This window comes from Diadema antillarum, unplaced genomic scaffold (assembly GCF_040938485.1).
Source record: "Diadema antillarum isolate AM-2024a unplaced genomic scaffold, OU_Dant_1.0 seq00002296_RagTag, whole genome shotgun sequence".
NCBI lineage: Eukaryota > Metazoa > Echinodermata > Echinoidea > Diadematoida > Diadematidae > Diadema > Diadema antillarum.
Window position 1 is genome coordinate 59,670 of NW_027272918.1, and position 13,673 is coordinate 73,342.

At 38.8% G+C, this 13,673-nt stretch overlaps 1 protein-coding gene across 1 annotated transcript; it reads right to left on the reverse strand.

Moving 5' to 3' along the window:
* Positions 1–4,017: 4,017 nt before the first annotated feature.
* LOC139714490 (abasic site processing protein HMCES-like) lies at positions 4,018–12,714 on the reverse strand. Its single transcript, XM_071626193.1, has 7 exons — positions 12,641–12,714; positions 8,915–9,175; positions 7,443–7,679; positions 6,496–6,730; positions 5,783–5,932; positions 4,838–4,947; positions 4,018–4,405 (listed from the first exon to the last, which is right to left on the reverse strand). The coding sequence occupies exons 1-7, from the start codon at positions 12,658–12,660 to the stop codon at positions 4,132–4,134; spliced, it is 1,287 nt and encodes a 428-aa protein (XP_071482294.1). The 5' UTR covers positions 12,661–12,714; the 3' UTR covers positions 4,018–4,131.
* Between the last annotated feature and the right edge of the window lie 959 nt (positions 12,715–13,673).

Here is a 13,673-nt window from a genome sequence, read left to right on the forward strand (position 1 = left end):
ATACGTTTCTGCATGGAGTAATTTTCAAGGTATGGAGAAAAAGTGCAATTTCTGTAATGAATAGTAAATTGTTACCATTTTCATCTGGACTTTGACCCCAAAATTCATAAGATAATCACTGTCAGGCAGAACATGCATAAATATGTAGTACATTTCAAGATAACTTGAGCCACTTCCGAGATATGTAGGAAAAAATTAGTTCAGCACTTTCACTTGATCTTTGACTTTTTGACCTTTGAGGCAAAAATAAAAGAAAAGAAAAACTTTCCAGAGAATCTCTGTTAGGTTATACATGCATACGCCAAGTGTAAAAAAAAATAATCCTGCTGGCATTGCATAAACATGAGGGAAATAGTAATATTTTGAAGTGTTGCCCTTGACCTTTGACCCTGACCTTTGACCCCATGAACCCTGAATTCTCTAGATAATCACTGCCAGCCAGTACATGTATATATCACTATGTTCCATGAAGATACCTTGAACAATTTCCAAGGTTCAGAGAAAAAAGGTGAAGTTTTAATATTGTTTACTTCACCTTTTGACCTTTGACCTTTGAAATTTGACCTCATGACCCAAACTTTCACCAGAGAATCTAAATTGGGTAATACATGTATACACTAAGTTTCAAGAAAAAATCTTCAGGCATTGCATAGATATGGTGGAAATAGTAAAATTGTATGTATTTGACCTCGACCTTTTGACCTTTGACCTTGAGCACGTGCACCCAAAAGTTGATAGGCACAACTTCACCCCCTAATACACATACATGCCAAGTTTCATTAGGATACCTCAAAAGGTTTTGATAGTTACCCTGTCCACAAAATTCATTACGGACGGACGGACTGACGGACGGACGACCCGAAAACATAATGCCTCCGGCACCACTTTGTGGCGGAGGCATAAAAAGGTAGAAAACAAGGAAATACATAAGAAATTCATAAAACAATAGAATACATAACAAATCAACTTTGAAACCAGATATTTTTTTCCAAGTACATTGTTAGAAATGCGACGAAATGTCACCAGAAATTAGGATGCCATTAGCTTTATTTTGTGAATTACAGCAAAATTCATGATTTTACACATATTAATTAATATAAGATATAAAAAAATGAAAAATTCAATTTTTTAGTTTAATACTTGCTAGATTATGCGATAAATAATGTATGTGCGAATTTTCGGGGCGAGATCTCAAGGGGGGGGGGGGGGGGGTGTGAATCAACCCTCCCCCAGCCACAGAACAGGCCAAAAAGCCTGGCCTGGTTAGGGTTAAGATGTTTGTCAATTTGGAATCCACAATCTGCTTCTTTCACACAGGACATAAACTGACATGTTTAGTCATGATCACAAAATCAATACATGTACATAACATCTGCAGTACATTTCTTTCTTAGCCATCAGGTACATGTGAAGTGTTTGTTCGCAAAAACCGACAAGTCCATATTTGCCAAATGGAGATACATGTATTTGCGATTAAAGGTCAAGAAAAATAAGGAAAATAATAAGAAATTTTTTGCTTCTTTTGACCATAACTTCAAAAATGTACCTTTATATGTAGTGACCAATATGTCATTTAAAAGGTATTATTTTGTACTTTATGACAGACTCTGTACTTCAAAATCTTCAAAAATGGACTTATCGGTTTTTGCGAATAAACTCTTCATGTGTAAGCCCCTATAGCAAGGAGTGTTGCTAAATTGTACTTTTTTTTAGTGTAAGCATTTACATGTTGTACATATCCAGGTTTACAACTTTTGTTTATTTATGTAGAAACAATACAAAGTACTGGTAATACAAGTACATGTTTATTAAATTTCAAGCAGTTTGTTAGCTACGACATATTAATTTTTTATTGCTTGTCACTATAATTGATACAAGTATTTGTGAGTTTGAAGGGTTATTCCCTTTTGCTGAACGAAACTTGTGCAATGTCACCACGTGTATTACAGGTCTATGAGTGTACAGTTTACTTGTCCCAATTCAACAACACACACAAGAAAAACAATGAGAGGTCAATACACTGAATACAAGTATGCCCACTTTTTATCCATGGCTCCTTCTCTCGGCATATGCATGTACATTTACACATGTTGAACTTGCCTCCACTTCTGAATAAGTTTACAGGAAACACCTGACTAAAACCACCCTTACAGGCAAGATATTGACCTGTAAAACATCTTGTGAACAGAGGAGACAGTGGATATTCTATGAAGTCACAAGAGATCCAACTAGAAAATCAAATAAATAAAGTTGTCTCAATAATAATTAGGTAGACAACTGAATCAAGGTGAATACAACATGATGCTGAGTGAAATTAATGTTTTGTGCTAAGGCTGCAAGAACACAGTTCGTTATGTAGGCAAAACTTGGGGAGGTACTTTTATACAATATTTATAATTGAGAGGCTTATCTCCCACTGTTAAATGCATTTTTGCAATGCCTTTTCATTTGTAGATGATAATGTACATGTACGTATGCTTTTTGCAAAGAAGCAGGCTGGCTCAAAGCAAACTCCACAAAAGTCTTATTTAAAAAGGACAACATAGTGATTGCTCCCTCTACTGTGGGTAATAACAAAATTTAATCTTATAAGCTTAACATTACTTCAAATAAATGTTCCCCAATCATGGATTATCTATCAAGTGTTTACAGTCAGCAAACCAACATAATCTTTTGCTGCTGTCTATAAACTCTCTTCTGGTCAATATTACACTATGTATATTGCCTTCACATTAACTGGGAGTTATCTATACACAAAGTGAACCACAGAGATCGACAGCACAAGCTGGTCAAACCACAATAAATGCATGCTAATATGGGCATGAGAAAGCTACACGTACATTGTACTTTACACTAGTTTTTGATCCACAGAATAAATTGAAACCATGAACTTGATTTAATCTACTGGTACCTTTAAGATATAATTTGGGCCAAAGGGACTTAAATCTGAGCCATTTGACTGCATGGCTGATGCTGAGCCACTCCATAAGTCCCTTCATGGCAGTTTCTAAAATGCCATCAAATGTCTTTGGATAAAACATTCTGTACAAACTTGTATGTTCCTCTCTTGCCAGTCACCATCAATGTTATGACTCTTATTGGTCATACAATCAACTGCAGCTCTATTTGTAGTCAGGGGTGTATCCAGGACTTTTTCTGGGGGGGTCGTAACCAAAATTTTTGGACCTTTACCTTTGCGAGGGAGCGGAGCGACCGAGCGGGGGGAGGGTGTGGGAGGGGGGTGTCCCCCCTTCCACGGTAGGGAGTTTTTGAATTCTATATCTTAAAATGGGGCAATTTGGTGCATACAAAAGTGACTTTTTCGGCATGGCAGTGCAGCTTAGAAATAAGGTAAATTATGGCATACTAAAACTAAGTTACGAAATTTACGAGGTTTTTGACAATTTGCTGGAACACCACCTGGTCACTTTTTTTTTCCTGTTGTAGGCCTATATAGAGTAAAAAGCCCTAAAAAAAAATGTCTTTTACAAAAAGTGGACCTCGTGAAAATTTGGGGGGGTCGTACGACCCTCCCGACCCCCCCTTGCATACACCCATGGTAGTTCTGTACAGTCAGTGGAATAGGGGGAAGTGGTTAGTAGAATATTTTCCTACAATTTCTGTTTGCAAGTCAAAAATATCTCATGTACCCTTTTAACCTAAAAATATATTGTACACGTATCAAAACTTTATACATCAATTAAACAGCTTCTGACGAACATCATCTTTCACTGGGAAAAATAATTACATGTATGTTATGTACAGTGTAGAGTGCTTGTAGCACTTTCCAACGCTGTGCACACATACTGAAGACAGCACTGAAACATGAATGCTAAATGCTGGAGTAACTTGCAGTCATTCACATAAACACAAACTGGACAACATTGTACTGATTCACCTGCTGCTTCAACTCACATTGTACCTACATGAAGTCTAGATACACAAACACTTCCACCTGAATTCTCCTCATAAAGAGAGCCAAGTTCTTCTTTTATTTCAGTTTATAAAGTTAGCATGTGTGTTATCAATCGTTGTCATCCCACAACTTGGCCCTAGTGTGGACAAGGCATGTGTATGAGAAAGAGTTTATTGCAGAGAGAACGTCATCTCACTGGATGAAAGCATTTCCTCCTAGTGCACTCTGCTCTTTTTAGGAGATGGCTGTTCTTGTTTTACTAAGACTCTTTTCTTTGAATCTTCCTCTTCAGTCTTTTCCTTCTTGACAAGCCACTTGGTCAGGGGACCACCAGCAGCACATTTCTTTTCCTTCTTCATCTCCTCTGCTTTGAGTACTCCTCCTCCTTCTACCTTGGCCGAAGGGCTCTTCTTTTCACCGCCCTTACTCCCCTTGGCCATCCAGGATGCCATGAATTTGCTCTCTCCACTCTTCGGTTTCACAGGTTTGCTAAAAGTGAGACGTTGAGGAGCCAAGTGGAAGACATGGTTATATGTAAAGTATGTTTCATGCCACAACCAGCTACATGTATGTTGTTTTACATCACATCGCAATTACAAATTGTACATGGTGACAGCTTCCCTTCATTTCTGATGAGACAGCATGTTTTGTCAGTGCCTAGTACAAATGTTGAAACTTCATGGCAAATGCAAACAGATTGATCAACAAACTTGACTTTTTGTCAGAGAAAGCATACAAACTTCCATTGTGCAACATTTGTTACCTCCCCTGTATCTGATCTGTGCAGGGTTTTTTTTTTTTGGTGGTGGTGTTTTTTTTTTTTTATATCTACATCTTTTTACAGACTGCCGAAGCAGTATGTAAGGATATGAATATCGGTTAAATTGGCAGGTGGAATTTATCCAGCAGTGTTCAACTCACCCTAGCTCTACAGGCTTGATGCAGTCTGGCTCCTTGTAGCGAATGTTGCCCATTGCATTAGTGACAGGATGAAACTTAAGACAACTCCTTGCACTGATCAGGGAATGTGCCTGTTGGAGAAACACAACACAGCAGGAACATGATCTCTCACAATTCTAAATAATCATCACAAACCTGTACAGCTTTGGATATTTTAAACAGGAGCTTTCTCTAATTGACCTGTGACTTCCCTTACTAGTTTCCATGAAGGTGCAGCTACTAGATATAAACCACATTTCAATTTCAAATCTCAATGGAATTTGAAAGGCATTCCAGCAACAATCTCACATAATATCTGGTTGAATACATATATGTATCTTTATGTTTAGAAGGATTATCTATCATACTAAAAATACAGCATTATTACAAATATTTCACACAGATTTACAGCTTAATTTTTTGAAGGGAAATATTAAACCTTTTTTTATTTAAAAAAAAGTAATGAGCAAATATCAAAGGCTACAATAAATAAAAATGTTTCTGGTGTCAATGATTGATTTTTAAAAAGACATGGAAACGTTGCATCTTATAAAAATCAAAATGTTCATGCAATATCTAGTAAGCTGGTCTCTCTCAACAGACCATCAGATCAGAAAAAGAGCAACAATACTTACTATGCACTAGATCAGTAACCCATTAAATTATAACAAGTTTTAAAACTTACCAACTAATATTAAGATTTGCATTATTCAAATACATCCTGATAATAGTGGAACAAGTACCTGTTAAAACAGGGTCATGGTCACACTGGCAGCAAACCTCATGCAGTAAATTTTGACTTTGAAGAAAAAGACAATTCAAGGAATTTTCACCAAGTATGAGGACATGGAGTTTCAAAGCAAGACATAAAATTGGAAAGGTTAGTCGTATCTGCACACAGAAGTGGTTTGTGTGAGAAAAGCTGACCTTTTTATTCGCCTGAAGGGAGCCAAACTCCAACCAAGCCTTAATCTCCTCCTCCCCATCAAGGATTGCAGGCATCCGATGGTGAAGCCAAGACATGCTGTCATTCGACTCCACAGTGATCACAGAATATGTGTACAAGGGTTCCCCACCCTAAGATAAAGCAAATTGATGAAATGATTGGATTGCTTAATTCACTGTATGTTAGGGGGAAAAAAATTAAAATTGTCATTATGGCAACTGGTACACCTCTACAATATCACTTTTTTTTTCTCCCAATAGGTCTACATTACACATTGTACTGTATATGTACAGTAAGATGACAATTTCACATGATTGGGAAATAATCATTAACTGGTAATAAAACAGTGAATTTTCATGACAACACTCTGAAAGATGAGGTACACTATTCAACGCGGCTTCACCTTGTTGAATAGAATATCTCTATCTTTCACTTTGTGCCAAATCTTGTATCATCACACTTGCGACCATCTGTATACTGTTGGGTATTCTTCTGCTGGAAGGTAAAGTCCTCAGAGGAGAGGTCAATAGCCCTAACATGGATCATTGGATATTCTTTGGCTAAATCATATCTATTCATTTATAGTAATTCAACCAGTTTCCTCTTAGTCATGGCTTAACAAGAAGATAAAATCACAGCTTAGTTAGACCGGTGAGTGTTAGTTAAACCTAAAAACCCGAGGAGTAAATGTTACCTGAGGTGGGTGCCATTTGTCAAAGAGTCCAGCCATGGTCAGCAGTCTGTGACCTTTCCACTCATTTGGGTCATCCTTCCCTACCTCCTCCGGCTCATTGACCACTTCCATATCAAGCAAAGCTTCCTCCTCTTCCTCCTTGTTGATGCTCAGTTCATTCATAGTATGGTCCTGAGCAAAGTAGATGAAGTATGGCTGCTTTGAGCCATTCTCACCTTTCTTCCACTCATAGAATCTGGTAGAATTAAGAATACAAAGAATATCATTAATTATCACCATAATTTCACTTTGGGAAAATGGCTTGTTATTCTTCAGTTTGATTCACTTAAAAGTTCACATTCAAGGAAGTTATCTCATTACTCATTTCCTAAATCTCAAATAGAATCTGCTTCCCAAGCTGTCCAGGCATGCCACATCCAAGAATTAGGGTACAATAAAGTCTCTGTGTGCCAGTAATTAGCAAATCCAACTGGTTCCCATGCATTAAAACACTTTATGAGCCTGATGTTTAGTAAATAGTGTACACATACATGCTTGTAGTATATCTTGTACCTAGCCGATGAAAAGCTGGGTAACCTGCCTTGTTTCCACCTACTACTTTGAATGCTATTGAGCGCATTACTGCATAACAGATAAAATTATATCATCTTATCAGTTGAGTGCACTTGGTACAAAGGGTACCATGGTATTCTAATTTGACAACTTACAAGTTGCATTCTTAGTACATCAAATGATACTCTAAGGGTGCACAAATTTAACAATGGTTACTTGATTTTGGTCTCGTGCATTTTCTTGTATAAACTCTCTTAAATTCTGTCTGATATTTTTCTTTCAAAATTCTTTTTCAAGATTTGATCCTAACTTTTATTTTTCATTAAACGCCATATCTACTCTCAAATCATTTCTTAAACAGAATCCATTCTGATAGCAACTTGTAGCAAACATACCCATCCACTAAGACAACACAGCGTTGTCCTCTCTCAAAAGGCCTCTTGAAGCTTGCCTTCTCAAGCATCCCCTCACTGCGACAGTTGTTCATCTTGTAAGCCATTTCTGAAGCCTTCCCTTTGTGCCAGGCAGGAACAAGTCCCCATGTCATTGGCATGATTTCTAGTTCGTCTGAGCTCTCTTCGTGGGCCTCATTTGTCTTGGGCTGGAAGTGCTTACAAGACAGGAGCACAGGCCTTCCAGAAACACACCAAAGAGAACACATTTCTCATGTCAGAATCTACAGTTTTCAGTCATTTGTAGCAGGGTTTGACAAGCTGAGTCTTGCGCTATTTTATGAAGGTAGAGCCTGAAAGACAGATATTGACTAATTATATTGCTTTATCAAGCTTTATTCTACTTCTAATTCAATATTCCCCCTTCATCAAGATTAACATGGCAAAACTCTTCAATAAATACAATGTCAGCATTCTTTCTATTATTCTATTTCACATGGCTCTTCAACTGCTTTCACCAACTCCTTCTTCCATAGAACAGCGAAGGTTTGGAATGACCTGCTGAAAAACATTAAACACATTCATAAATTTGATACATTTAAAGAAGCGCTCCAGCGTCACCTCCATTGCGATTAGCTGCACATCACACCACAGTGCTGAGTGATACTTTATTCAGAGTTTTTCAGCGTATTCATACAGATCCAGATCCAGAAGCCAATACATGTATACGTAAGGCCACATTCATGTTATATTTTGTTATTTATGCAGACATTTTTTATCATTTGGCTGTATTTCAGCAGCCTTCAATGCATGTGGGAACATCACACTATTTCACCTGACTATAGACTTGTCCAACAAAAGTAACACGATATACTCTGATGGGCTTGATATTTTGGGGTTTGACAAAAACTACAATTTGAATACCGGTAACAATAAATAAGACCTCAAAAAAAAGTAGATACTCTAACTAAAAAAAAATGAATTGTGTTGATATAAAAAATTACAGAAACTTACAGGCCAAAGGGTAAAGGCAAATATCCATCAACTATAACTATGAATCCTCGCTCAGCACTAAACAGGACCCTGGCATTTTGAAGTGACCACTATGGTAAAAGTGGATATTTTCATGCGACTAACTTTTCATGTTCAGGCAGGTACGAAGAGTTTCCATGTTTTTAATTCCACGGAATCGAGACATCAACTACTGGAATATACAAGCAAAAATATTCATGTGATTTTATTTTCGTGCTAGTTTCCGGTTGCCCACAGTGCGCAAAAATTTCCACTCTTAGAGTATATGAAGCACCTTTGAAGTAGAAACAAAGTCTGAAACAAAAGAAAATATTGTCTGAATATAGGTGCAGAGGTACACAGCATGCATCCATGCACAAACACAATGTACATTCCTTATGATGTCCTATGGTCATGTCAGTACATCTACACATATGATAAAATTGATGTCAATGATGACTTACGTTGTGCTAGCTGGAGCAATGTTGTATGACTGATAATATCTCTTCCTCAGTTCATGAGACTGCTGTGGTTGACTGGTTGGTTGGCTGTCGCTATTTGCAGGTACTGGAGCTTGTCTTGTCCTACCTCCTCCCCCTCCTCCTCCTCCCCCTCCTCCTCCTCCTCCTCCTCCTGGGCCCTTGTTACGCCACCCAGGTCGCATTCTCCGACCATGACGATTTGTGTATGTGCATGCTCGCCGAAGCTGATTGCGATTCAGCGTACTGAAATGAAAGGTACAAAATAAGAACAAAAAATGAGTCAGTTTGATGCGACTTGTTCATTGCATGTATACATGGTTGGACCTACTACTCATCGACCGCCTTTATTACTAGTACCACAATTTCACAGAAAACATTCCACAGACTTACCTCAATTTCGTCTCACTTTGGGAGAAAATACCGCAGATCCTTACCCCATGCTCAGATTGTCGCTCTGTATCCTACGCACGTAAATCTTGGCGATAAACACACGGGAGGTTTTTTTCGTGCGCCTGTGGTACCTCATTTTTTAAACCGACCGCCCGTTTTCCCATTGAAAAGCACATAAATCCACTGAGTGGGGAAATATGTGTTAACAATAATTGCGTGTATTTTATGAGGATTCTCTTCAATTCTTTTTTCCTCCTGTTTCCTAAGGTCATTAAGTGTATCCCCCTAATTTTTCTTGATTTGTATTCATGTTCGAATGTTTCAGCAAATTGCACCCCGTAGCACGCATATTTTTAATTCCATATTTACAAACGTGCAAGTGAGCAAGCCATTGCACGAGGGTGGTCGATCTAAAAATAGGTGGTCGATGAGTAGTAGACTTACTATATAGATCTAGCGAGTGTACATATTGTAAACTACTACTCTTTGACCACCTACTTTTAGACCGACTACCTTTGCGCAATGTTTTTTTTGTTTTGTTTTTTTGTTTGTTTGTTTTTTGTTTTTTTGTATAAAATCAATTAAAAGTACAGCTATACCTAGCTGCCTTACCGGGCCCTAGGCCCCTCCCTCTGCTTGTATTACACTATTGTAGGTAAGACTTCCATATGTACCCCCCGCTATGCGTTTATGTATAAGTAACATGAATAACTTTAGGTGGCTTGGGGATTAGGATTAGAGTTTAATCAGTTTAGGATTTAATTGGGTTAGGGTTACTAGGGTTAGAGTTTAATAGGGTAACAATACTAACATTGATCTCGGTGTCCTAGGGAAATGCTGACTTTAGAGGAAGCTCATACAATGTACAGGTAAATAGTGGTGGGTACATATGGAAGTCTTTCCATATGGGACCCTGCATCTCAAAACAAACAAAAAGTCGCCAGGCATGAATTTTTAGTTAAGACCATATTCTGAAAGAGCAGACTTTAAGCTTTAAAATGATGTATAACTCAAATCAAATGGACTCTCCTAACCTATCTAAATAATGGAAAGAAAGCACAAACTCAGGAAAAGTGTGAACTGAGAAAAGAGGCTCTGAAGTACAGTGTCTATTCAAGCGCTTAATCTTTACCAAACCGTGCTGGCTGTGCGATGAACGGGACAAAAAACATGAAGTACACCACCAGAGTAACAACAATGAAGGAATTATTAGATTAAACTGAAATTACGCATGCCTCATTAGCACATTCTGTCCATAATTAATGCCAACTTTCAAAGCAGTAGCACAATCCTTTCAAAAGTTATTAGAGTTGAAAGTGAAGAGTGTGGACAAGGTTTTTCAGAAATGAAAAAGGGATTCTAAAGACACACATAATCACACTATTCTACCAAAAATGTGTTGAGATAAACTGCTAAAAAACACACTTTTCTGCCCGTTTTATGATACCAAATTTTAGCATAATGTAAAAGAAGACCCGCTCTTTCAGAAAATATGAAAAAGTCAAGTTCGACTAGGTTGACCCATTTCACTTATTTTCAGTCCTCACGCAAAATCAGTGTGTGCGACTTTATGTTCGTTTTGAGGTGCACGGTCACATATATAACTGACATTCTACACCTCTTAATTAAGAAAGAAAAATCCATCTGTCCAGAGGAATTACAATTTTCTTTTTTATTGGTAATCATGGGGTCATCGTGGTCATGGAATGGAACATGCATGGATGGGGATCTCAAGAATGCACATCATGGATGCACACTCACCATTTAATAAGCGACCAGTAATTACAGACGTCTAGACGTTATAAAGCCAGGGGTGCATTAAATTTCTTAAATTCTACGTCATGTGATTATTAGTTTTTATAATTCTCCTCCAGATTCCATCAAAATCAACTTGAAGCCTGTCGTTTACCGCACCCCGGCCGTTGACCGACAAGTATGTCTAATTCCGCGAAAAACTTCTCATTTATAATAATGACATTTGCTGGGTCAGTTTTTCGCTTCTTAGACAGACACCATTGATACATACGCTAATGCGACGGTTTCAACCGTTCTGTTTGAAACGCAACTACGACCCCCCGCATAAAAATGGTTATTATTTTTTCCAGCTTGGTTTTCAAACCAATCTGGAAAAAATATATACAGGATTAATCAGTAACGTTAAACATTTTGACTCACCTCTTCCACTGCTTTCTGGTTGTTTCCTCCACTTCTTTGCAGTGCTCCCCAATTCATTGCCGCCTTCATTTGAAAAATGACCGCACGAACGTCTATGGCAAGCCAAATGCTCCATACAATCACTATATCGGTACACTAATATGTTTATTGACTAAACTACGAGTAAGTTGCTCGAGCGCTAAATTTAACTTCGTATGATTTGTGGATGAGCATTTGGCTTGCCATAGACGTTCGTGCGGTCATTTTTCAAACGAAGGCGGCGATGAATTGGGGAGCGCTGCAAAGAAGTGGAGGAAACAAGCAGAAAACAGGAGGAAACAGTGGAAGAGGTGAGTCAAAATATTTACTCAATTACTGATTAAATTTAATCCTGTATATATTTTTCCCAGATTGGTTTGAAAACCAAGCAGGAAAAAATAACAACCATTTTTTATGCGGGGGGAACTGGGTCAAAGTTGCGTTTCAACCAGAATGGTTAACGGTTGAAACCTTCGCAATAGCGTATGTATCAATGGTGTCTGTCTAAGAAGTGAACTGACCCAGCAAATGTCATTATCATAAATGAGAAGTTTTTCGCGGAATTAGACGTACTTGTCGGTCAACCTGGCCGGCCCGCGACCCCAACCCGCGTTCCCGTACCTTTCGGCCTTCCAGCGCCCCGCGCCGGCCGGGGTTCGATAATGTATGCAGTAAATATCACTGTATCAGATATCAGTATGGCCTTGCAATTCTGGGTTTTAAGCTCCTATTCAACACTAACGGCCACTAAAAGTAGAAACTAAAGAAAAATAAGCGATTAAATTGATTAAGGTGGATTTAAGGTTTAATAGGGCTAGAGTTTGGGGTTAGGGTTGGGCCTGAGAGAGAGTTAGGATGGCTGTAACTAAAATTACAGCATTATTTAATTGACATACAGTGCATGCAGTACTGTATTGTATAAACATCGCAAATGTGTACACATGGGACTTGGACTGACGTGCGCGAGCGAGCGATTTTCCACTGCACGGTCACGGTCGCGGTCACTGACTGTATCTGCTGATATGATAACAGACATTTTGCTAGTTGTGAAGGTAAAAATGTGACAAGTTTCCAAATAAATAATAAAATGCCAAATGCCTCCTGTGTCCTACAACAATATCCTACCTGACCGTTCTTCCACACATGATGCCAGTCACTTTCAAAGTTCAAGCTGAGCTGAGCTAAAGTCGACGGATACGTGCAAGACGTCGACGGGCGAAGCGACGGCAGTCATAAATACTACACTGCGCGCGCCCGCGAGGTCAAGGAGGCCTCTGTATTCTCTCATGTGAGAGTGTGGCTGCCAACCAGCTGGCTGGGCTATATACTGCATATGACATCATACTTTCGTCCCAGGCAAGCAGACGAGTCGCTGCAAGTACCTCTGACGTCATGAAACCTCCATGACAAGCCGAGCCGTTTATAGATGTGCGAGATAGCAATATCAGTGGGTCCCAAAATGCAGATGAGCTGAAAATTATTCTGGTTTGATCGAAGGCACTTCGATCCTTTATTTAACATTCAATTTCATTTAATCAATTTAAATTATCGAAAATCCTCGTTATATCGCACAGGTCAGTGCCAAGCAAGCCTCGTACGTAGATTCCCATAAAGGTTCCCTTTCTTTTTCTTTTTCTTTTTAATTTCTTTCTCTCTTTCTCTCTCTCTCTCTTCTTGAGGAAGTGGGTCTCATTCCATACACTGATCACTATTTCGGTCTTCTTATTGTACAATGTACGCATTTCCTTTCTACACACCTCATAGAGAGAGAGCTCTTCGTAATTGTCACATCAGAGCCTTGTAATTGAAGGCTCTGTGTCATGATTGATAACATATAGGCGTAAATCCAGGGGGGGATGGGAGATGCATCCTCACCCCCCCCCCCCCCCACCCCGAAATGGAGGAGGGGGAATGGCCTGTACAATCACCCCCCCCCCATAATTTGAAAAGAAAATAGAAGAAGCAGAAATGTGATTGTATCAATTTTGGCATATTGCATGATGTTCTTACGCCCGCCTTCAGAGAGCTAACAGATATTCTATCTTTCATAATAGGATATGCCCGTTATACAAAATTTTCTCCAGCGCTCGCTCACTTCGCTCAACGCTCGCGAAAAAAAAAAAGAATCCACATGAAGGTATACTGGTCCAGACGTTGA

Coding starts and splice junctions, on each gene's coding strand:
- LOC139714490 (XM_071626193.1), bottom strand. CDS start 12,660: ATGTGTGGAAGAACGGTCAG. Junction 7,680..8,914: donor ATTGCTCCAGCTAGCACAAC/GTAAGTCATCAT, acceptor TGTTTCTGGAAG/GCCTGTGCTCCTGTCTTGTA. Junction 6,731..7,442: donor TGTGTTGTCTTAGTGGATGG/GTATGTTTGCTA, acceptor TAATTCTACCAG/ATTCTATGAGTGGAAGAAAG.